Source organism: Vipera ursinii (genome assembly GCF_947247035.1).
Source record: "Vipera ursinii genome assembly, chromosome: 1".
NCBI lineage: Eukaryota > Metazoa > Chordata > Lepidosauria > Squamata > Viperidae > Vipera > Vipera ursinii.
In genome coordinates, this window is record NC_139512.1 from 288,524,294 (window position 1) to 288,550,589 (window position 26,296).

A 26,296-nucleotide genomic window follows, 5' to 3' on the forward strand; every position below is an offset into this window, starting at 1 on the left:
AACCGCAATGCTGATGCGGCCCTCAATGAAATTGAGTTTGACACCCCTGAAATAGAGGGCATAGCTATCTACTAGTCCTTGAACCAGCAGAAAAGTGCATTGTAATTAAATTTGCTACCTGGATTGCTGATCCCTATTTGGCCACAGTAATGAAGCTAGTGATAGGAATTGTCCATACTTTTTAAATAAAGGACAAATTGGGGAAAGCAATTGCTGGATTCCCCCAACTTAAGCACTATCAATTGGTACAAAAGCAACTAACAATAACTTTTCTTAGCATTCAATGAGATGCAAGCAAGATCAGGTGGGAGTGCTTGAAACTAAGTGTCTGTCTACCTGTGCAGTTGCTCAAGAGTTGCAAATGCAAAGGTGCTCAGTGTCCATAAGTGGGCTACTTCTGAGCACAACAATAAACCCCAAATAGGCCTGCTGACAGGGGCAAAGGAGGATGAAATTGGAGGATTGGGCTGCATTCTTAACATATGCTGGGGGAAAAAATGGTAATGTTGGCAGCAAATCTAGTTCGTCCTTCTAGCTAAGAGCACCCCAAAGTAGCCTGTGGATAGCCATGGTTCCAGAATGTACTAGGTAAAACATCACTCTCTCAAAGTAATAAAAACATAAAGCCCTTATTGGTAGAAGGTTGTTTTTTTACTGTAATGCACTCAGTGTGATGCACATTTTGTCGTAATGCACTGCATGTGACAGTATGAGTGACATTCAGCTGGCAGAATCCCGATTGCTGCACAAGGCTAATTCTCTCTTGACACACTCTTTCAAAAGAGCACTTGTTTATAAGATACTCACATCGAACCTGGCAAGCATTTTGGAAAGCACTGGTCAGGTGTTATGTGAGAAGATGCCTCTGTGGAAACCAAGCATCCATCTGTCCTTCAGCCAAACTAAAATGGCCAAACTCTGACCCTAACCTAGCAACTGCTGAAGAAGATCAAGTCCATAATAATCTATTCTAAAGTAACCAGTAGGAGCTAGAAATGTTTTATCCAAGACTGTATCAGCAACAGCATAACTGATCATGTATCCTAGTTCCTATCAGCCAGAGAAATTACATCAGGAGAAAGAAAAAAAACACTGTTTTAAAACTGAAACAGCTAAAGATAAATGTAAGTTGCTTTAACTGCTGAATTAGATTGAATGAAAAAGTGTGATTCTAATCACAACTGAGATAGTTATTTAAATAGGCAATGTTTACTAATGTAAATGGTCATTTGGCATTTCTTAACCTTTACATGGAATTGTTCTTTTTCATTTAAGGATAATTTGACCATATCTATTATTTACTCTCTCTCTCTCTCACACACACACACACACACAACACACACACACACAACACACACACACACAACAAATCCATAATGAAAAAGAAAATATTTCTTTGAGACAAGTTTAACTCTAGGTGATTCCATGCCCATCATTCTGCAATTCTTTGGCAACAGCTTAGAAGTGGTTTTCTATTGTTTTAGTTTTTACACCATAAATATATAAATTTGTATCTTTTCTGTTAAGGAAAAAAGGGAGAATCTTTCTACCCATGCATATGAAGATATTTAAAATCTTGATACCTATATATTGCTTATAGTCCAAAATCTAGAGTTCCTTTTTGCATTACTGATTACAACTGCACTGACATTTCTTTCCAAATTGCATTAAGCAGTTTTTAATATTAGCCCAATCACTGATCAAGAAATCACCCATATTATTCCAAAATAATAATAATAATAATAATAATTGCTGTAAGTATGAAAGTCTCCCATAATAAATTGCTGTAAGTATGTAAGTCTCCCATAATAAAGTTATCCTGTTGGTTATTACAAGGTACTGAAGTATATCTCAATACCTTATTTTAAAGCTTTCTTCTATATATTATACAGGAATGAGATACTCACAGAATAACAGAGTTGGAAGGGAGTTTGAAGGTCTTCTAGTCCATCTCCAGCTTATGCAGGAGACCATTTCTGACAAGTCATTGTCCTATCCCTTCTTAAAAGCCTCTAATGATGGAGCACTCACAACTTCTGAAGGCAAGTTGTTCCACTGGTTGATTTTTCTCACTATCAGGAAATTTCTCCTTAGTTCTAGGATGGATCTCTACTCAATTAGTTTCCATCCATTGTTTCTTACCTTGCCTTCAGTTGCTCTGGAAAATAGTTTGTGGTAACTTAGTAAGTGTGTATACCCAAATCTGGAGAAGCTCCACACTTACATTTCCAAATTGCATGGTTATAGGAGGACATGACAGTGACTCTATCCTTTTCCACAAAATTAACTTCTGTGGAGATGACTACATATCTTCTGCCCAATATGACTGCACACCAGGTTGTTACAGCATGGATTAAATTAGGCAGGGATTAAATATAATTCATCCCTGCAGTACCATTCTCTGTTTCTTTATTGGCTTTTAATAATCATAAACACTTTGATAATTTGGCATGGTCTGATTTATTCTATGTTATATATAAAATATAAAATAGAAGCATTCATTGCAATCCTGGAACGTCTTTCTACAACTCCCGGGCTATCCTCCAAATTAATGGATGCAATTCAGTTCTTATTGGCTCAGTAAAATGGAGCAGATAGTGTTATCCGCTCCAGCATTGCTCTGCAAATGGAGAGAAACTAAGGGTTTGTCAACTGAAGCACAAATTGAATTTGTTTATGATGGTATAATCTTCTCACCAAGACAAGATTTATCTCACTTTTATATAACTATTTCTTTTCATAGGGTGTTCAGGACTTTCTGTTACTAAAAATAATTTGTTTGCTAGCTACCCCATTATCATGCTCAAAAATGTCCTAGAATTAGATTCTGGAGATCTCAAATACCTTCTTCCAAAAGACCTATGCTGACCAGTATCTAGAAGATATATTTCATTACAAAAGACATAGATTGAAATGCTCTGGCAGAAGCTGAGTTTGTCCCTGCTGGGATATGATGCTTTAATTAAAATAACAATCTTACTACTTTGTTTGTTTCCTCATTACCCATGTTTCCATCAAATACCAATTCAAAAGAGCATTTCTTCTAAAAAAAAAGGGCTAATCGGGGGAGTTGCCTCAACATTCTGGCTCAGAGAAATATTTTTTAAATATTTTATTACACATAACAAAATCAATAAAGTACATTTATAGAGCTGTCTTCTATATATCTTCAAAGAACTTTAAGAAAACAAGGGAAGAGAGTCTTGCTATCCCAAACTAGTGCTGTATCTCTTATCTAACTAGATTTGTAACAGAGATTGATCTTTGGTGTCCATCTTGGTTTTGATCGATTGAGGATTTCACATTATGTTTTTAATCATTTAAAGAGGAGTAAACTAGATTTGTGACAAATATAACATCCAATTTTGCTATTCAGTAGATACACACTGATTGACTTCATAGATTACATCAAGCCATAGTCTATGTATTACAAATGGTGGCTTTACCCAATGCAGTAGCCAACAACCTATGAATAAAGCACTACCCAGTAGTTGACTATGTTTTGGCATGTTTGTTGTATGAATCCAACCATTTTGAATTATAAACCATGTTTTTTAGCTTAGTAGTCTTTGTGACTTAAGCCAATGGTTTCTAATTTAGGGCAATATATAAAATAATTAGGCACATAATCACACGATTTAATAATCTGATCTACAAAAGTTTATGTTGTAATGTATCATTCAGTCTCATACATACCTAGAAGATTTAAATATAAAGGCCTAAAACAACTGCCTAATGTGCAATCAGCCCAGGTTCGAATCTCAGAAGGGTGTGGCTGACTGATGAGAACAAATAAGTTTGAAATAGCTATATCAGTCTCCCTTTAATTCTTTTTTAGCAATCCAAAAAAAATTACGCAAATAATGATTGTTGCAGTTGCAACTACCGCCTGTGGATGGCCTGAGTTTGGGCTGATACAGGCAAAAAAAGATTTGGCCTGTATTTGGGCCAGCAAGGTGTTCAAAATACTCAAGACATATCTCCCCTGCCTCTTCCCTCCCCGATGCAGCTGACAAAGTGCGAAAGAGCCTGTGGCCTAGAGGTTAAAACAACTGCCTAATGTGCAATCAGCCCAGGTTAGAATTTCAGAAGGGTGTGGCTGACTGACAATGAGGTGGTCACTGACCTCGAGCCAGACATCCTAGAATGTGAAGTGAAGTGGGCCTTAGAAAAGCTGAGCAACAACAAAGCTAGTGGAGGTGACAGTATTCCAGCTGAGCTATTCAAAATCTTAAAAGACGATGCAGTAAAAGTGCTACACTCAATTTGCCAGCAAATTTGGAAAACTCAACAGTGGCCACAGGATTGGAAAAGATCAGTTTACATTCCAATTCCAAAGAAAGGCAGTGCCAAAGAATGTTCAAACTATCGCACCATTGCACTCATTTCTCATGCTAGTAAAGTTATGCTTAAAATTCTACAAGCTAGACTCCAGCAGTATGTGGATCGAGAACTACCAGAAGTACAGGCAGGATTTCGAAGAGGCAGAGGAACTAGAGATCAAATTGCTAACATACGCTGGATCATGGAGAAAGCTAGAGAGTTCCAGAAAAACATCTACTTCTGCTTCATTGACTATGCTAAAGCCTTTGATTGTGTGGATCATAACAAACTGTGGCAAGTCCTTAAAGAGATGGGCATACCAGACCATCTTATTTGTCTCTTGAGAAATCTATATGCGGGCCAAGAAGCAACAGTGAGAACTGGACACGGAACCACTGATTGGTTCAAAATTGGGAAAGGAGTCCGGCAAGGCTGTATACTGTCGCCTTGCCTATTTAACTTATATGCAGAGCACATCATGAGAAAGGCAGGGCTAGATGAATCAAAAGTTGGAATTAAGATTGCCGGAAGAAACATCAACAACCTAAGATATGCAGATGATACCACTCTAATGGCAGAAAGTGAAGAAGAACTAAAGAGCCTGGTGTTGCGGGTGAAGAAGGAGAGTGCAAAACTTGGGTTGAAACTAAACATTAAGAAAACCAAGATCATGGCATCTGGCCCTCTCAATTCCTGGCAAATAGATGGGGAAGAAATGGAGGTAGTGACAGATTTTATTTTCCTTGGCTCCAAGATCACTGCAGATGGGGACTGTAGCCAAGAAATTAAAAGACGCTTGCTCCTTGGGAGGAAAGCCATGGCAAATCTAGACAGCACACTAAAAAGCAGAGACATCACCCTGTCAACAAAAATCCGTATAGTCAAGGCTATGGTCTTCCCAGTTGCAATGTATGGCAGTGAAAGCTGGACCATAAGAAAGGCTGAGCGCCAAAGAATTGAAGCCTTTGAACTATGGTGCTGGAGAAGACTCCTGCGAGTTCCTTGGACTGCAAGGCGATCAAACCGGTCAGTCCTAGAGGAGATCAACCCTGACTGCTCTTTAGAAGGCCAGATCCTGAAGCTAAAACTCAAATACTTTGGCCACCTAATGAGAAGGAAGGACTCACTGGAGAAGAGCCTAATGCTGGGAAAGATTGAGGGCAATAGAAGAAGGGGACGACAGAGAATGAGGTGGCTGGATGGAGTCACTGAAGCAGTAGGCGTGAGCTTAGATGGACTCCAGAAGATGGTAGAGGACAGGAAGGCCTGGGGGAACATTGTCCATAGTGTCGCGATGGGTCGGACACGACTTCGCAACTAACAACAACAACAACAACGTGGCTGACTGATGAGAACAAAAAAGTTTGAAATATGCAAAGATATATATATATATATATATATATATATATATATATATATATATATATATATATATATACTGTACATGTATGTATTCCTGTAGAATTGTTCACATTCTAAAATGCTATATTTTTTATCATTTGATTGTCCTGAATCTTACAGTGAAGCAATTACAGCCAATGGAATGTGAGGTGTGTTTTTTTTTAAAAAAAAAACACTTGTAATTTCTCCTATTTATCCATTTTTTCTTCTTTTTCTTCATTTATCCTTTAAAAATTTATTTTTCCTGTAGAATGAGAAGTTGAAAAAGTAACAAAGAAGGAAGCAAAGGCAGGCAGCTTCCATTTAGTTGCAAAAAAAGATAGATATGTCTGTCACCAGGATTAAGTTTGTAGGTGAAGTCTTTTCTTTTTCAGCATACAATCTACTGCAGCTCCTCTATATTTATAGCTACCACTATGCCAGAGCTTAGGAAAGGACTGAGCAGAGGACAAATCATATATACCTGACTGCCAGAATGAGATCTTCCCACTGATCCTCCTTTACCTTTCATCCAGAATGATTACTTAAACCTCTTCCAAATGAGTTGCCTTCCAAGTAACAGAGAATTACATCTGTCTATCATTCATTCCAGAAATAAAACTAGATGGAGCCACAAGCCACATGAAGCATAAATCCTTCCAAATAAATACCATAAATTGCCAGACAGCGTATGAAAAATGACTGCACTAAATGCTATGTCTGAAACATATCTATTGGTAATCCAATAAAAGTCCAAACTCTTTTATGTAACACAAAGTATAAAAAAAGGTTTAGTTACATTCCATTGCAACTAATTCCTACAATAACAGTAAATTATAACCAGTAAAAAAATAATACTGTTTGCAGCTACAATAAGAAAATAAATAAAAGACTATGTATATTTTTTAAATGTTATCTCTGCACTTATCAGCTTGCCCAAAGTGTCAGACTGAAATAAGTTATGCCTGCATTTGAACTGTTTTGCAATTCACATGCATTCAGGTTTTACAAATTCATTGCAAGTAATGAGAAATTAGATAAGAATAAGGACAGGACTTTTCTGGTCTGGAGAGAAGCAAGGGGAAGCGGTATAGATTTAATTTCATATGGCAATTTATGGATAGCTTTTTTCATTTCTATGTGACATTTTTCTTTTCCGATGAAGATTTTGTTGTACAAGTCATATTCCATATTTTCTAGGTTTTGCCGCACAATATTCAAGGCTGCCAGCTAAAGGCTTGTTTGACAACAATGGTTATGAGATATGATTTGATTTTCCATTCCCCATCCCCACAATCTTAAATTCAAGACCAGATCGTTAGGACAAATTGATGACATGAGAAGGGATGGGGCAGCACTGACATTTGTGAGAATAGCAAACTTCTTCTCCTTTATCCATGATTATCAGGAGACAATCAGTACACATTCCTTAGTTTTCTTATTAAATATATAGAATGATATATATAATTTCTAAATCATATCCCTGATGAATATACAGTAGATTTAAGGAATTAGATCTGATAGACAAGAGTGCCTGAAGAACTATGAACAGAGGTTCGCAACATTGTACAAGAAGTAGTAACTAAAACCATCCCAAAGAGAAAGAAATGCAAGAAAGCAAAATGGCTGTCTGAGGAAGCTTTGCAAATAGCTGAGGAAAGGAGGGAACTGAAAGGCAAGGGAGAAAAAGAAAGATACACTCTATTGAATGCAGAATTCCAGAGAATAGCTAAAAGAGATAAGAATGCCTTCTTAAATCAACAGTGCAAAGAAATAGAAGAAAACAATAGAATAGGGAGGACCAGAGATCTCTTCAAGAAAATTGGAGAGATGAACGGAACGTTTCATGCAAAAATGGGCATGATAAAGGACCAAAATAGCAGGGACCTAACAGAGGCAGAAGAGATTAAGAAGAGGTGGCAAAATTACACAGAAGAACTATACAAGAACGAGCTTGATAACCACAATGAGGTGGGCACTGACCTCAAGCCAGACATCCTAGAATGTGAAGTGAAGTGGGCCTTAGGAAAGCTGAGCAACAACAAATCTAGTGGAGGTGACAGTATTTCAGCTGAGCTATTCAAAATCTTAAAAGATGATGCAGTAAAAGTGCTACACTCAATTTGACAGGAAATTTGGAAAACTCAACAGTGGCCACAGGATTGGGAAAGATCAGTTTACATTCCAATTCCAAAGAAAGGCAGTGCCAAAGAATGTTTAAACTATCGCACCACTGCACTCATTTCACATGCTAGTAAAGTTATGCTTAAAATCCTACAAGCTAGACTCCAGCAGTATGTAGATCGAGAACTACCAGAAGTACAGGTAGGATTTCAAAGAGGCAGGGGAACTAGAGATCAAATTGCTAACATATGTTGGATCATGGAGAAAGCTAGGGAGTTCCAGAAAAACATCTACTTTTGTTTCATTGACTATGCTAAAGCCTTTGATTGTGTGGATCACAGCAAACTGTGGCAAGTCCTTAAAGAGATGGGCGTACCAGACCATCTTATTTGTCTCTTGAGAAACCTATATGTGGGTCAAGAAGCAACAGTGAGAACTGGACATGGAACCACTAATTGGTTCAAAATTGGGAAAGGAGTCCGGCAAGGCTGTATACTGCCACCCTGCCTATTTAACTTATATGCAGAGCACATCATGAGAAAGGCAGGGCTAGATGAATCAAAAGTTGGAATTAAGATTGCCAAGAGAAATATCAACAACCTAAGGTATGCAGATGATACCACTCTAATGGCAGAAAGTGATGAGGAACTAAAGAGCCTCTTGATGCAGGTGAAGAAGGAGAGTACAAAAGTTGGCTTGAAACTTAACATTAAGAAAACCAAGATCATGGCATCCAGCCCTCTCAATTCCTGGCAAATAGATGGGGAAGAAATGGAGGTAGTGACAGATTTTATTTTCCTGGGCTCCAAGATCACCGCAGATGGGGACTGTAGCCAAGAAATTAAAAGACGCTACTCGGGAGGAAAGCCAAGGAAAATCTAGACAGCACACTAAAAAACAGAGACATCACCCTGCCAACAAAAGTGCGTATAGTCAAGGCTATGGTCTTCCCAGTTGCAATGTATGGCAGTGAAAGTTGGACCATAAGAAAGGCTGAGCACCAAAGAATTGAGGCCTTTGAACTATGGTGCTGGAGAAGACTCCTGCAAGTCCCTTGGACTGCAAGGCAATCAAACCGGTCAGTTCTAGAGGAGATCAAATCTGACTGCTCTTTAGAAGGCCAAATCCTGAAGTGGAAACTCAAATACTTTGGCCACCTAATGAGAAGGAAGGACTCACTAGAGAAGAGCCTAATGCTGGGAAAGATTGAGGGCAAGAGAAGAATGGGACAACAGAGAATGAGGTGTCTTGATGGAGTCACTGAAGCAGTAGGCGTGAGCTTAAATGGACTCCAGAAGATGGTAGAGGACAGAAAGGCCTGGAGGAACGTTGTCCATGGGGTCGCGATGGATTGGACACGAATTCACAACTAACAACAACAACAACAATATAATTTCTCAAAGTTTATATTAGTTCTTGGTATTTTGTGTAGAACCCAACTGAAACCAATCGCATTCAGCTTTTCAACACCTTATTTTTCCTTTATCCTTGATCACCAAATTATCATACTAAATTATTTCTCAAACCATTTTCTTTGCAAGTACATAATGGAGGTGGTTTTATTATATCAAGGACAAAGCACAAAAAGCCATACATTCTATTGCCAGAATATTTTGTTTTCTTCTGCATCTTGAATTATTCTTCCACTCATGGCAACATTGTTTTAATTTAAAGAATATTGCTGCTATGGCACATTGAAGAACATGGAAGTCAACTGGTCTCTGTTCATAGCTATCTTTGTCCATTACACTGAAAATGGGTTAGATTTATATGAAAACTCCTCCTTTCCCCAAGATCCTGAGTACACAGTGATGTCAAGGTTGACCATGTTAGCAATTAACTGTCATTAAGAGATTTATATCTTAAAATAGTTGTCTGAAATTTCAGGCACAATTTGATTCAGCAAGCTGCATTAGGAAATATAATGGTTAGGCTATGTAGTCATTCAATAGCTTTTATTGTAGTAATAAAGTCTTGCTTTTTATCATTTTGTTGGTCAGTACTGTTACCATACTGTTTGTTGCATCTCAATATGTAGCTGCCTAGCTAAAATGCCAATATCTCAGTGTCCTTCACTTTAAATATCAGTATAGATTCTTCAGATGTGGTCCTTTGAGAGTAAAGCTACTGTACATTTAAAAGGGTTTTTTTCCCCTGAAGTTCTTACTTGATGGTGGAACCTGATGAACACTATAAACAAGCAATGCAAAACAGACATTTGGAAAAATAATAAAACAATAGATAACTTTTCCATGCTTTCACCATGATCCAAAGCTTATTAGTGCCCTTCACATGACACTAGAGAAACTAGTTTGTGACCAGAAAATCCAGGCATAGCACACTTTTTAATCTATGGTGGCCTACCAAGAGTTCACACAATGACTTCATCTTGGTAAGTCACAAACTGACAAACTGTCTTAGCTAAATGCAGGTTATTCTATTAGCAAGTCATTCTACTGATGTTTTGACTGAATTCTGAGTTCTAAATAACCAGCTTCCCACCCACCCACCCGCAGACCTTCTTGGTTTACACATGAAGAGGCAATGAATGAGGACTAGTGGGTAATATTAAGTACTGGGGGAACAGAACAGAAAACACAAACTATGGAGCAACATAACAAAGTGAAGCACTGTTCTGAAATCAGAATGGGAGAGGAGGAGCAACAGAGTGGTTTCAGAAGTATTAGTCATAAAAAACATAATTCACTCTCTCTTTTCTAAATGATAAAAAGGGGATAAATATTTTCATTATGCTTCTCTATTGAGGAACTCAGACTTCCCTCCCCTATACACACTGCCATTAAACCCCACAGTTTTGTCAACTAGTCCAAGGATACCCAGCAGGTTTTTTTAGAGAAAGAGGTCTTGAACCTGAATCAATTGAATTAGAAGCCCTAAATCTCTAAAGTCTCTAAAGTCACAGAACAGATGGGTCTATGACAATTTGCCATGGCCAACTCATCATAGGACAACTCATTACACCAATAATAAAGAAATGGTGGAACAGAATCATTAAAGAAAGGATGCAAAAGGAGGGACAAAATGAAATGTGATTGACAAAAATTAAAATATTTTTATTTATTTTAAATAATTAAATAGAATTGTTAAATTGTTCCATAGTGAGTTGTCCCATGGCAAGGTGGCCATGGTGAGTTGGCCACAGTGAGTTGGCTGTGGCAAGTTGTCCCATTCCCAAACAGATATCCTAGAGTGGCTAGTTTTGGGGAAACGTTACTTCTATACAGTTCTTGTTATGGGACAGTATCTACCATTCACAGGTAGATACTGTCTCATAACATCTAAGCAGACTTATGAGGGCTGCCAACTCTCTTCAGCTTTTCAGTACACTGGCCTGCCTCCATCACTTGTGACTTCTCATGATCTCAGCTTCCATCTGCTTTTTTCTAATCTCTTTTGCTCACCTGTTGACTTCTCACTGCCTGTCTGTCACCCATCCACCTATCTCCCCAATGCTTTTGCAAGAATCTACCTTTGCTTACTAATGTTTGGGAGCAGCTGCGAATCAATGAGCTACAGTTCATAATCTGTTCCAATATGCTGCTGCCCTAGTCCTTGCCCGAAGTAATTGCAGTTGGACTGGCAATTAATTGAGATCTTGTAACTTCTGCATTGCTATGAGAGCAATCTAAAGTGGCAACACCTTGTAATAGTTTCAAGAAAAAGTGGCTTGAAATGTTAGCTAGAATACTGAAACACTTAACACATACACCTCTAATTATATGGTCTAATCCCTGGCTAAATCTGGAAACAAGGCTGATTTTCTGCTTGCTTGCTTTGACAGGTTTCTTCAGCTGCATGGGCTGTGTTTCCTCTGAAGCTAATTTTATATGCTCTCATAGGGAAAGGGTTGATGAGCAGTAAGATCACATGCTTTTCTGCACAGGACCGTTTGCGTGAATTCTTGGGTCTTCTTCGGGATGCTTCAGATGGACCCTATGGGAAACCTCTGCAATAAATGAAGCAATAGGTTCCCCAGTTCCGGAGGCTGGGTGGACAGAAGCAACCAAGCCCCAAAAGTATGAGTTACCTTGTGTAAGAAAGAACATCATGAAATAACTTTTTCATGAATGAAGGTGGATATACATATCCCAGGATAATGTTGCAGGATCCCATCTGGGTCGGTCACTGGGAGGAGAGGTTTTTAGTCTTCCAAGCTTTTGGACTGGTGCTGGAGCCCCTGGCTAGAGAGAACTTCCCTGAGCATGGGCTTCAACACGAGTTCGAAAACTCAGAAGACAAAACTCCGGTCCCAGTGACCAACCCAGATTGGATCCTGCAGACAAATTTTTGCTGTAAGCTCGAAGCCTGCAATCTAACACTTCTGAAAGAAGGTGAAGGAACTAATGTAAGAAACGAGCTCAAATAGTGTAGAAGAATTGGGAAGCAGAAAGGAAATATATACGACATAAATCAGGGCAAATGTCAGGAGGAATAAGGTACAAGTAGTACCAAAGGAACACCAGAGCAAAATGGTGCAATCCTGTGCAAATAAAAACTTGTGTTTTTTTAAAAAAATACTTGGATGATCCTTAAATTACTGGGAATATTAACTGAAAGAATTAATATATAACCAAAGCATCTGGGAAAGATTCTTTGCATTTATTCATTTCCACAATCATTCTGAATAAGAGCAGTTTATCTGAATAGCAAGTACTTAAAATTTCAGAGTATTCTGAAAGCATCTTTACTGTCCTAATTTACTTACTATTTATTTATTTATTTACCTAATTTACTTACTTTTGTAGGTAACCAAGCCTACCTGGGTTGCTGAAATAGCAACTTACAGTGCCACATTGATTTATTTGATCATTATTTATGTATTATCAAATCAGTGTCAACTCTTAGTGACTAGATATATTCCACGTAGACTACTGTGCTACATGCCTGTAGTTTAATGTGTAGAAAACACTTACCAAATTCAAACTACTGGGAACTGCAAAATCAACAGGGTGACTCAGCCTTGTACATATCATGAGATAGGGAACAGATGGCAGAGAGACCAAGATACACCATTTACCTAGAAACACTGAATGTGTTTCTATATCTGCGGCTGACTCACAAATTCTTTGTGTTTTGATATTCTTCAAAGCACAGAGCAAGTATTAGTTTGTAGTGATTTTAGAGATGGCAAGAAAGCTAGCTTAAATGTAGCAATTCTTATGTATTCTTACTAGATCAGAAACTTGAAGGTTTGCAGTTGCAGAATAAATCCTTCCTTCCTTCCTTCCTCCCTCCTTCCTCCCTCCTCCCTCAGAAACCCTCAAGAACCTAAACAAATATCTACATCATTGTATATTTTTATGGTTCACTTTCCCTCAAGGTAAATAAAAATGAAAAAAAAATGACTTTTTATTGTTCATGATGTTGCAAGCACTGCACCCATTTCCATGGGAACAAGCTGAGCTAAAGGTTCTCATTCAGGAAAAGGACAGAAAATGTGACTCAAACTTAATCTCTCCATCAATGAAAAAAATAGCCCATTGTAGACACACTCCATCTCTCTGTCTTTAGATTTGAGCCAATAACGGTCCAGAGCAGCTTCTAAAATCCTCTTTGCCATCTACTAGCCATGACTTGCTGCAACTAAAAAAAAACCTACTTGAAAGCTGGTGACTCTCTCTAGCAAGAACAGGGTGGAATTTAGTAGGAGAGGAAATTTGAAGGTTTATTTATACTCAGTGAGGCTTAGGTAGAGGCCTGCAGGAAACAAAGGTCTGGAGAAAATATTTAATACAATACACACAGATGGAAGGGATGTCAAGTAGTTGGGCCTAAGAATTCAAAAAACCCTAGAAAACCTAGATAAAAGTAACAGTTGGCAGAAAATGATTCATCGGTTGTGTTTTTATTAATGCTGCTTGTTCAATTGTCAATAATTCTATATCTGCTACAATTATCTGTCTTTCATTGCTGTTGGTTCAAAGGATTTCACATTACAAAGCACTAGATTTGAAATGGATAAAATCCATTTAAATGATTGGGGAAGGATGAAATGAACATTCCAAAAATAGTAGCAATTCTGATTAATTTTGGGGAATGCTGAATGCACCTTGAGTGGTGTATAAGTCTGCATTCAAAGAAAGGCATTAAAAAGGAAGCAAAAGCCAAGCCAGGAATTAAAACAGATTATTTTGGAAATGGCCACAAAAGGAAACAAATGATTTGAGAAGTAGCCCAGACAGTATTCAACAGTGCTTTAAAATGCTATTCAGATCTTAGAGTCATGCAGTTAGTTGCCATTAATTTATTCTCCACAATCCTTCCCTCATTGCTGTTATAAAAATTAAAATCCTTCTTATCTTGCTAACTTCAATGTTATGTTTATAATCTAGTATCAATTTTTCCAAAACTACTTGGGGCTGGTTATACTGGTGAAAAGGGGAAAGCTGGAGCCAATTTTTTAAAATGTATTCTTAGGAAAAAGTAATGTCCTTAGTTTTTTTCTCAATCCTGATTTTTTGGAGGGCAGGGAGGGATAGAGAGTTTCTATTCAATAAATAATATTTGCAGTGTAGCAGGAGCTCATCACTTAGGGCAAAGACAGGGAACAATGGCCCCTTTATGACTTGTGGACTTCAACTCTCAGAATTCCTGAGCCACCATGTCTGGCTCAGGAATTCTGCGAATTGAAGTCCAAAAGTCATAAAAGGGCCATCGTTCCCTACCCCTGACCCAAGGATTCCTCAAGTAGAGAGAATATGAATGGAGATGCATGTCATCTGAAAATGTCATAGGTATTTCCTCTATGTCATCATAATTTATTGAAGAGTGATGGGTCAAGGACTAAATCCAGAGGTTCGTTTTGACTTAATATAATTTTGGCAACTATATGTTGAAGTACTATCTTGAGATCAAGAGAGAAAAAGTAACTTTAGATACCAGAAATCATTGAAGGGAAAGCTTTAGTCCTTTTAGTTAGGTTAATTCAAGAAACAGGCAGTACAGGAAATCCAAAAATGCTACTCTATTGTTGTAGAGTATGGTAGTATAATCTTGAAACTTGCCCAAGTTCATCTCTACCCCATCCTATACGAAACAAAACCAAGATGGAATTATGCTAAACTTCTTTCTATGCTTGCTTCAATCTCAGGACTTGAGATTTCCAGTCCAAGTCCTTCCTTAGCAGCTCTTTCCTTTTTTATGCCTTCCCCAAGATCAGTCCTAAATTCCTTTACAGAAAGGTTTTTACTGGCTTGTCAAAGAAATGGATCTGTAGCCGATCTTGGAGACATCTTGTGAAAAAGAAATTTCAAAAGCTTCAAAGAAATTCCACATTAATAACTCACTAGTAGAGGAGAACATATCTCAGTTCTCAATTTTCTCTACTAATTTTTGGCATTAAACCCCATTAAACAATGTCTCTGTGAAACTTGTTTCCCTGATTGTGCTTTTCAGTTGAAAGGCTTAACAAATAATCAATGTAACTTAATTAAGAAATCATGGTCAAAATGAAGCATGGCTTAGCACAACACAGAAAGATAACAACAGAAAATGGAGAAACATATTGGTAGCAAAACTAGTTTATATAACAAGATACAACAAGTGAACAAGGTCTTATAGCAGATAAGATAACAAATAATGTAGAGACACAGTTGGCAATTTTTTATTTATTTATTAAATGTATATGTTGTCCATTTCAATATCCAAAGAGACTCTGGTGGCTTACTTAGGACCTAAATTTGTTAAAGAGTCATGGCATTACTTGTCTCCCAATGTGCTATATGTTATAAGTTGGAATATTATATACAGTGCATTCAGACCCCCTTCACTTTTGTCAATTTTGTTATGCTGCAGCCTGATTATACTGTTGTTAAAATTCATTTTTGTTCATCAGTACCCCATAATAACAAAGTGAAAACAGAATTTTAGAAATGTCTGTAAATTTGTTAAAAAGAAAAAAAAATGGCATAAGTATTCAGACCCTTTGCAACAACACTTGAAATTTAGCTCCGGTGTCTCCCATTTCTCTTGATCGTTGTTGACATGTTTCTACACCTTGAATACCTTTGGTATATTAAATTGATTGGACATGATTTGGATTGGCACACACCCCTCTATAGAAGGCCTCACAGCTGACAATGCATACTGTAGCAGAGTAAAATCCATGAAGTCAAAGGAACTCCTGCAGAGCTCAGAGATAGAATTATTGCAAGATACAGATCTGGGGAAGGCTACAATAAAATTTCTGCTGCACCAAAGATCCCTAAGAGCACAGTGGCCTCCATAATTCTCAAATGAAAGAAGTTTAGTACAACCAGGACTCTTCCAAGAGCTGGTCGCCCAGTCAAACTGAGCAGTCTGGGAAGAAGGGCCTTAGTAAGAGAGGTGACCAAGAACTCAATGGTCACTCTGACTGAGCTCTAGAGATCCTGTGTGGAAGTGGGACAGAGTTCCAGAAGGACAATCATCACTACAGCCCTCCACTGATCTGGGTTTATTGGAAAGTGGCTAAACAGAAGACTCTCCTCAGTACAAAACACATGAAAACCTGCTTGGAGTTTGCAAAAAAGCACCTGAAAGACTCTCAGACTGTGAGGAACAAGATTCTCTGGTCTGATGAAACCAAGATTGAACCATTTGGCCTCAATTATAAACATTATGTTTGGAGGAAACCAGGTACCACTCATCACCTGCCCAATACCACCCCAACAGAGAAGCATGGTGGTGGCAACACCATGCTGTGGGGGTGTTTTTCAGCAGCAGGGATAGGAAGACTAGTCAGGGTTGAGGGAAAGCTGAATGGAGCAAAGTACAGGGATATCCTCAATGAAAACCTGTTCCACAGTGCTCAGGATCTCAGAATGGGCCGAAGGTTCACTTTCCAACATGACAATGGTCCTAAGCCCACAGGCAAGACAAACACAGGAGTGGCTTAGGGACAACTCTGTGAATGCTCTTGAGTGGCCCAGCCAGAGCCCTGACTTGAACTCTATTGAACATCTCTGCAGAAATCTGAAAATGGCTGCCCACCGATAGTCACCATGCAATCTGACTGAGCTTAAGATGATTTGCAAGAAAGAATGGCAGAAATCCCCCAAACCAAAGCTTTTTGCATCATACCCCAAAAGATTCGAGGCTGTAATTGCTGCTGAGGGTGCTTCAACAAAGTACTGAGTGAAGGGTCTGAATACTTATGCCAATGTGATATTTCAGTTTTTTTCTTTTTAATAAATTTACAGACATTTCTAAAATTCTGTTTTCACTTTGTCATTATGAGAGTGTAGATGAATGAGAAAAAAATGAATTTCAACAATTGTAGAATCAGGCTACAGCAAAGCAAAATTGACAAAAGTGAAGGGGGTCTGAATACTTTCTGAATGCACTGTAAGTGTAGTGTTGTCTTATTACAATAAATGTGATGTATAAAAATGTCATAAATCTTGATATCACAAGTGACCTTATTAAAATATGCGGAGAGGGACTTTAACCAACCAAGACATTAGTTTCACCACAGTAAATTATAATGAGAATTTGTTTAGTTTTGGATTAGCCAAAGTATGAACAGTTCAACAAACCATAGTACAAAAATGGCTTAATAGGATGCAGTTAACACAGTGCCACTGATCTTGAAGTAACTGTTGTAGAACAACATAATTTTTAAGCAAGTTTTAATGGGAAACAGTTAAAATACATATTCATCAAGTTCAAATGATGATTCAAATTTCTCATCCCTGATCCGAATAGAAGTAGGTCAGAATCTTACATTGAGGTTAATAAGATCCATGTTTCAAGTCTCCAATCACCTACAGAATTCATTAGGTAATTTTGAAATATCTCAACCTGATAAAATGAGGGATGACTTTATGTATGCCACTTTGGGTTTTCAGAAAAAAAGCAGCTGTAAACAATATGCACAGAGAGAGACACATGCACACACTTAAAATGTAGAGATAGAACTAATTAATTAATGAAAACAGCTGTAAGAAATGAAAAGTAAGGCTACCTTATCTAAAAAAAAATTAGTCTTGGATACAATCTTTAAATCAGAACAATTCATACGTGGAAAAAAATCACTCTTGAACAACAATTGAAAGAAGATCACAGATCTGCATGAATTACACATACTGTATGCCTTTACAATATCTGAACTACACCTCACTAGGGTAAATCGTGCAACATATGTTTTCCATAAGTATTACTGTAAAAATGTCAGTACACATTTTCTGACATCTGTTTTTTCCCAGCAGCATTGCATGATGGACAGAGTTCGCAATTCCAATATATAAGAAGCTAAAGGCTACATCAGAATCAAATCCATCACCATCTACTGGATTATATTGACACTTTACTGGACATCTGAAACCTTACCAAATTCTTTAACCATACATCAAGAATCGCTAATAGTTTAACTATTGTCTTCCTGCTATTCTATGTCATTCAAGCAACAGGGCTCCCCCCTCCCACAAATAAGCTTAGTCAAAATGCCAAACACTGTGACTGAAATCAGAATCCCAAAATATTTCTGTCAATCTAACAACTATCCATCTCAGAACAACAGAAGTTACATCTATTAATAAGCATGTGAGAAGAATTTTATACATTAAACTATTTTAAAATGTGATGTGTTTAAAGTGATGTTATATAATTAAAACCATAAGTCTTTCCTTAGGTGATTTGGGGACAATCACACTCTCTCAGCCCAACTCACCTCAGTTTGTTGTTGTGAGGAAAATAGGAGGAGGAAGGGGGTAATCAGGTATGTTCGTTACCTTGAGTTATTTATAAAAATAATAAAGGCAGGAAAGAATTTGGAAGTGAGTAGAGCAATGGTTTCCACAGGTGGTGGATATCTTTTTTTTAAAACAAAAGTTTCTCAAAAGTTAACTCTGAGAGATTGCCACCCCTAGCAGACCCATGCTTGACTTCTTTAGCCTGTCCCATTTAGTGAGCTGAATAGTTTAGTAAGAATCTTCTCTTAATCCCAGCTCTTGAATAACTTAAAAGCAAAAAACTAAAGCTTAGAAAAGAAGAGAACAAAATTGTCTTCACCCCACCAAAACATAAAGGACTACCTCAAATCTTTTCAGTTCTTAAGTGGAAGAAATTTTAAATTTCTTACCTGGAAGAAATTTTAAATAAGAAAGTTAATTTCAAAACCAAAAATAATATTATAAGTCTTTATTTGAAAAAGGAAAAAAATAAGAAAAACAATGAAAGGCTGTGATCACACTTTATATTCAAGCAAATAAAATCAGTTTAGTCGGTTGTGTGTCGCTTTTCTGAATAAAATATAACGTAAGTTGCAAAATATTGAGGAAAGAAAAAATCTGAAAATTTATGCTGATCACCTTAATAACTGTTGCTAGGCAGACAGCAGTGTAATCAATATAACACTTTTATGGGAATGAGTTCAATAAAAGCCAGTCTCTTAGGGTCTGTAATAGCATAGTGTTCCTCATTATTGCAAATAGTCTAGCCAGAAAATTAATTTGTTGCTAAATCTAGACTCCAGAAGAGGGTAGAGGACAGGAAGGCCTGGAGGAACATTGTCCATAGGGTCGCGATGGGTCGGACACGACTTCGCAACTAACAACAACAACAAATCTAGCTTCTTAACAATACTAATCTTAACATTTCAAGAAAGTCAGTACATTCCAACCTGGTAGGCTTTTATTAAAAATGCATCCAATAACAACAAAAGTCTGTGAAATGACTTAATTTAAAAAAAGAAAGACTGGAGGAATACAGCATTGAGATGTTTGCAACCTGACTGGTTTCAGCATTTGACTGTATTCCAAGTTCACCCACAGAAGTGGCGAGATGCTTGACTAGAATCCTAGTCTGAAGTTATAGAGCCTATTTGGCAATGTGAGGTTTTCTTGTCCTTGAATTATACTGGCAGCAAAAAGGGGAATCTGGATAACTTCCAGCATGTGCTTAGAGAATCTTTTCCCAAAGACCAAACTCTTGGAAAGATTGTAGGAGTCAAAGTCAACAAACCTGCAGAACAGTAGGTTAAATGTTGACAAAACACAAAAAAGGGTAGAGAAAATGTTGAGGTAAAACAAATCAGGTAACTTTTTGATTACCACCAATAGATTTTACAATATAATTCCCAGAAGTGATATCCAAAGCTATTGTATATTACAATCTGAATTAACCAAAGATGTGACTTCACTATAGATAGCTTAATCCATACTGAAGTTGTCTGATTTAATTCAAATGTAGACTTTTCCATCTTCAAACCATTAATCTGGAAAAAGGATCCCATTAAATTTCTTGATCCTTTACCATCTTTAAAAACCATTCACTAAAATTCACCTCACTAAAAGATGAGGATAAAATAAATCAGGATATATAACTTTATTTAACAAAATAGATCATGCAGAAACATCTGACAAGTCAGCCATATTATAAAGGTTGTCTCTTTCCTCCTGAGCCTTTGATTAATTCTTCAACATTTAGGTCCAGGTATGAAAACTCAAGTAAACAGGAAGAAATAAAGAGGTCTTTGGGAACATGTTTATACAACTGCTCTTTATCGCATTTTAAACATTAAAAAACTGTGCACCCTTCTACACTATTTTTATAATTAACACATCTGACTTTCTTCCCTTATCATTAGTTTAGAAAATTCTTTCTGTAATCACAGAAAGAATGTAAATCAGGGGTGTCAAACTGCTGGCCCATGTGCCAGTTGCATCATATGGAGGCCGCGCCCACCCCAGCTCCAGCAATGCAAAAAAGTCACGATATGTCGTAACATGTCATGTGACATGGCGAGTTTGACACCCATAATGTAAATCAACTTGCTTTCCTTATTACTGATACTCATTTTCAATCAGTGTCAGACAAGAACACATCTAATCTGCAATGTGATTATATCTGATTCTGTCAAATGATGACAAATATGAATGGCAGATCCCTATCAGGGAGCTTCTGGACTCCAATTATACCAACTCACTAGATACTTTATATCTTCAGATTTGCTACCGATTTTTTTTGGCAAAGATAAAACAGTTCAAAACAGAGGCACAGAATATTGAATACCATTCAGTTGTTTAATAACATCACTAGCCAAAAACAAGGTAACATTTGCATTTAATTTCAGTTCTGATTCAAATGAAATAGAAATTGTTCCAGGCCAATAAAAGTTCAGGAAACACATACCAATTGCTTACATTCCAGTTCCCATTATAATACTCACTTTGCATAATAAGAGTGGGCAAAGGCAGCTATTAGGGTTACAATCAAGTGTGTGCAATACATGCCATGAAACGTCCCACTGACAAATCGGTTTCTGTGTTTGTGTGTATCTGTGTGCATGCACGCACATACATATGATTAATTATGACTATAGCCAAGCCTGAAATACACCCCTCCCACAAGTTCTTGGGTTTTCCTGTATTCTTGAAAAAATGAACTCTGATTTACATGTATAATAAATAATAAAGGCTCATTCATCAAACCCAATCCACCAATAACTTCATTCTTGTTTTTCTATAAAAAATCATTAATCTGCACAAACCATCATGTAATAAAGTTATGGCTACAGAAAAGATATCAGGTTTATATAAAGTTCTTCCTCTAGTTCTCTACCTGGCCACAGAACAGTTGATTGACCTGCTAGGCACTGAAGCACCCTTCTGTCAACTGGCTCACAAAATTCCAGAAAATGTAACAGTTGACTCTTGCACATCACTCGACTTCATGAATGTCAAGGCTTGGCTATATCTTAGTGTCTTTATTGACAAACCATGGAATTATGGACCCTAAAGAAGGTCCCTGGCCAACAATCTGCCAATGCAATAAGAAAAATGCAGTAGAGCTACTTCACTTCTCTCCTTACCACAATGTAGCCTTTATATTGAGCTCAGTCAGAGTCATTTCTAGATTTTCTCCACCATTGAGTAATGTCTTCTTCATCACATCCCAGTGTTCCCAAGTAAAAAACCTCTAGAACAGGGGTGTCAAACTGCCAGCCCATGGGCCAGATGCATCGTAGCGAAACTGCGCCAACCCCATTGCTGGCAATGGCAAAAAAGACATGATATGTCATGACACGTCACATGACATTGCAAGTTTGACACCCCAGCTCTAGAATGTTCCAGTCCTTTTCATTCCTTACTCAACACCTTGCAGAGAAACTCTGCACACCTCTTACTGCTACTGTTCTGTGCGAAACACAGCTAAGCTACATTAAAAAGTAAGTCAATAAAAGTCAGGAACCAGGATGAGTTCTTGTTATTAGCTATTAGTTGGAGCAGTATTGGACACAGGGTGAATGCTATTCCAAAACAGTGTTAAACAGTGTTAAACCTATGTTCAAAAGCAGTCTCAGTCACATCTGACAAGCAGAAGAAAGGTCACACTATGAAGCAATAACAGTGATATTTAATATTAGTACAACTAAGGATGATATGAGTCTGTCACTTTAGGTAAGATCTGACATCAGATTGCGGCACTGTTATGTTGACATAGCTAAATAGGCAGGGCATGTTTATGTTGTGAGGAGTCCTTGGTGTTCTCTAAGCTTGACTGTTTTCTTACAGATATTTCATTACCCAAACTAAATAATATCATCAGTGTACTAATAATGCTACATAGTTTGGGTAATGAAACATCTACAAGCTCAGAGAGCACCAAGGACCCCTCATTTCAACCCTAAGCTATAAATATTCTTCTCTATATTTATGTTGTAACTACATGCAGGTGAGGAAAGTTCATTGCTTCTGACCATCAGTACCTTGTATATGGCAACTTTAAGCCTGAGATTTGAAAATCCCATCCCCCTCCCCGAAAGCTCAGTTACAGGCCATTAAAGGGAACTTGGTGAAGCGGTCCTCATTAATGAATAGATTTTTAAGAAATCCTGCTCTTCTCCATAAACTGGCATTTCTGCACCAGCTAAGCTTGCTTTTTTTTTCATATCAGCACTCTCTACAACAGGCAGGACTTGGCTTCTTTCTTAGAATAAGTAGGGAACAGTCCACATCTTGAGGAGATATCCAAGAATGTTTCCCTCAAGAGATATTTGTCAATCAAATTAAAACAAGATGTACCGGTAATCTGTTTGCCAAAAATTCAGATTATGAAAAAGATACAAAATATTTGAATTGCAAAAATTTGGGCAAAGAATTTATTTCAGCAGGAGTCAAAAAGGAGTGAAAAAGAGAAATAGAGTTGTATTGTAATTAAACCCTCAGTTATGACCCCAACTGACTACTGATTATTATAGTAAAGTCGGGGTTGAAGCCATTTTGCATGGGGCCAGGACTTTGATAATTGAAATATATGCTCCAAGTAAGGATAAGGTAACATTTTGCAATGAATTATGGATTAACTAATATAATTATATTAGTTAGTTAACCATATGGAAATTGGGGTTTAATGGAAGATTGGAATGGAATAATTTGTCCACAAAAAGATAAAACTTCTGATAAAGATATTAAAACGACTCAAGTTAAATTAGCAAAAAAAATCTTTAATATGATGGAAAGTTATTTTTCTGAAAGCCATAGATCTTTTTAAAGAATCTGGATGTTTTAGATAACTAAGAATTTGCTTATTCATAAAATGGAAATACTGCAAACAATAAGAGAAATGGAAATAAAAATTAGTTGTGCAAAACAAAAGTGACTGGACTGGATCCTTATGGATTTTTTGCTGAAAAGATAAAGAAAAAAATGAGCTTCTGTGATTTATAAGTTTGATAGTTAGAAACAATAGCTAATAGAAGAAAGAAATTGTGATGTAACTTTAGAGAAAGAAGGTAAAATCTAAATGCATTTAAATCTATTGTCAAAAAGATCAGAGGTTGCTTCTTTGTAATCTTGTCTTTTTAATTTATTTTTATTTTTCTATTTTCTGAGGAAGAGACGCTTGTCAATATTAATCTTCCAGGAACACATGGCTTCTTGAGAGCTCCAGATCTTCTTCCAAAGAAGAAATTGCTGGGGGCAGGGGAAGCATAGTATCCAAAATAATGTGCTAACACAGGATGGAACTTACAGTATAAACTACTAATCCAAATTAAACCTTATTATAAATTACTACAGACTTGTAGTAATTATTTTGAGTCTTGCCTGTACTCATTTTCCATTTTAGCATTGTTCACATGTATTTTTTCCAGTACTGAATAAATCACAAGATGTATTTTGAATCTTACCAGAGAAAACACTGGGAATCTTGGAGAGAAAGCTTTTGACTGTGCGAATAGGAATCCCACTTTTCTCATCTTGCATACGAGCTATGACATCTTCCATCTGGAGAAAAAGGAACAAATAAACATATTATGTTCTTGAGTAGTAAACAGACTGGATGAGTCTTAAGTTGATCTAATTCAGTACCCTGTTGCCACAGTGACCAAACTAAATGCCTAAGTGAAGAAAATAACCTCTGATATTGCAATTATATGTAGCTTTCTTAAACAGTAGCTACTAATAGCTAAAATAAGACCATCTAAGTTAGAGGCCACCATCATCTCTTTTGGCATCAATTCTAAGATAACTATTTTCTGTATCAAGAAACAATTTTTTTATCCTGAATCTTAATTATTCATATAGATTGACTGACAGTAGCTACATTCATATCCTACATTTTCCCTTGAGAGCTTAAAACAACATACAGCGGCGTCTCCACTAAAATTAATCCTCATGCTATTAATGCTGTGAAGAAAGCTGTAAAAAAAACCTAAACATAAAGACAGTAACTTGACCAAAGCAACAAGTAATCTCCATGGTCAAATGTTGACTTGAATCAGGATTTTCCCAATCCAAGATCTTAATGACTATATTGAAACAGATCCAAGACTTTAAACACTATACTGCCAATTAACACTCAAGGTCAAAGCTCTTATGAGAACTGTCCATAAATACAGCTTTGATAATACTGTAAACTGAAGGAAGAGACAGGAATGAGGTTAAGGACAAAGTTTATTTACTGAGCTAATCATTTCATCTAATGTTGTCAAAAAGTATTCTGTACCCAACATTGTTTTCAGCTTCTCCACAATTAATATAATAGCACTTAAACATACATACATCCTTCTTCAAAGTTCAATATATTGAATATAGTAGTAAGCTTTTGTTGATTAGTTAGTAAAACAATTGTCAGCTGAGTATTAATAATTTTGAGTACATCTTTACTGAATTCTTAAATGACTTGCTCATTCATATATAACTCTGGCACTGAATGTGGTACATATGGCTCTATTTCTGTGATATCACAGATTGGGAATGTTGATTATTTAATGCTACATTTTAATCATTTAAACATAGCATTTTTGACACTTGAAACCTGGAAAATTAAAATTTCTCATTAAAGGCCTGTGTTAGCTTGCAGAGTTTGTTGGGGGGAAATAGAACAGAAAAGAATAATAACTTTATTGTCACTGTGAATGTATACTAATTGGCATACATTAAAATGAAATTTCATTGCATACAGCTCTCAAAGGGTCACCACCTCCAATGTAGACTACATAAATATGACAAAAATAAATAAATACAGAACTATGCATATAGGTAAAGGTAAAGGTTCCCCTGCACATGCGTGTTAGTCGTTTCTGACTCTAGGGGCCAGTGCTCATCTCCGTTTCAAAGCCAAAGAGCCAGCGCTTGTCCAAGGACGTCTCCGTGGTCATGTGGCCAGCATGACTAGACGCCAAAGGTGCACGGAACACTGTTACCTTCCCACCGTAGTGGTCCCTATTTTTCTACTTGCATTTTTACATGCTTTCGAACTGCTAGGTTGGCAGAAGCTGGGATGAGTAACAGGCGCTCACTCTGTTACGTGGCACTCGGGATTCAACCCGCCAAACTGCCGACCTTCTGATCGACAAGCTCAGCGTCCTAACCCACTGAGCCACCGTGTCCCATATATTATGCATATACCCACATATATTATATGACACTGAAAAACCACAATCTAGTTTGCATTGTGTATACATGTGAAAAATGAATCTTGCGAGTTTACCAGATGGATGGCAAAGGGAACAAAGCTATTACAGAATCGGGTAGTCCTGCTAGAAATACTTCGAATCCTCCTCCCAAAGGGGAGCAACAGAAACAGACCATAAAGTGGGTGTGTGGGGTCTCTAACAATGCTTTGAGCTCTATAAGCAGATAGTGCTTATAAGCAGCATCCTGAATATCCTGATCTTATGTCAAAAACAGTCCGCTTTCAAGGTACATTTGAAAAATGGAAAGTATGAAAAAAATGAAACATGACTTATCTTTAAAAAGATTTTAATTTAAATGACAGCTTCCCGGAAAGTATTCCAATCTCTATTGCATGTTGTTTGTATGTGTATTTTTGCAGACATGTCCCTGTGATATGGTTCAGTCTTCCTTTCTGATCAAGACAAAGCAGCCTTCTTTTAAATATAAGAGAACGAAGGATGTTCCCTTTTCACTCACACTCACATATCCATAATGACTGATAATATTTCATTTAAGATTTCAATGTGTTTTTATATTAATATACGGGGGAGTCAAATGCCAATTGAAAC

At 37.1% G+C, this 26,296-nt stretch overlaps 1 protein-coding gene across 12 annotated transcripts in view; it reads right to left on the reverse strand.

Moving 5' to 3' along the window:
* The window catches only part of RGS7 (regulator of G protein signaling 7), a gene marked incomplete at both ends in the record, with an annotated part of 185,598 nt that overhangs the window by 81,537 nt on the left and 77,765 nt on the right, over window positions 1-26,296 (reverse strand). For all 12 annotated transcript variants that reach the window (XM_083349939.1, XM_083349933.1, XM_083349940.1 and 9 more), the window contains one exon: window positions 23,957-24,053. In XM_083349939.1, coding sequence (XP_083206065.1) covers window positions 23,957-24,053 — 97 coding nt within the window. The remainder of the gene's footprint in view (window positions 1-23,956; window positions 24,054-26,296) is intronic.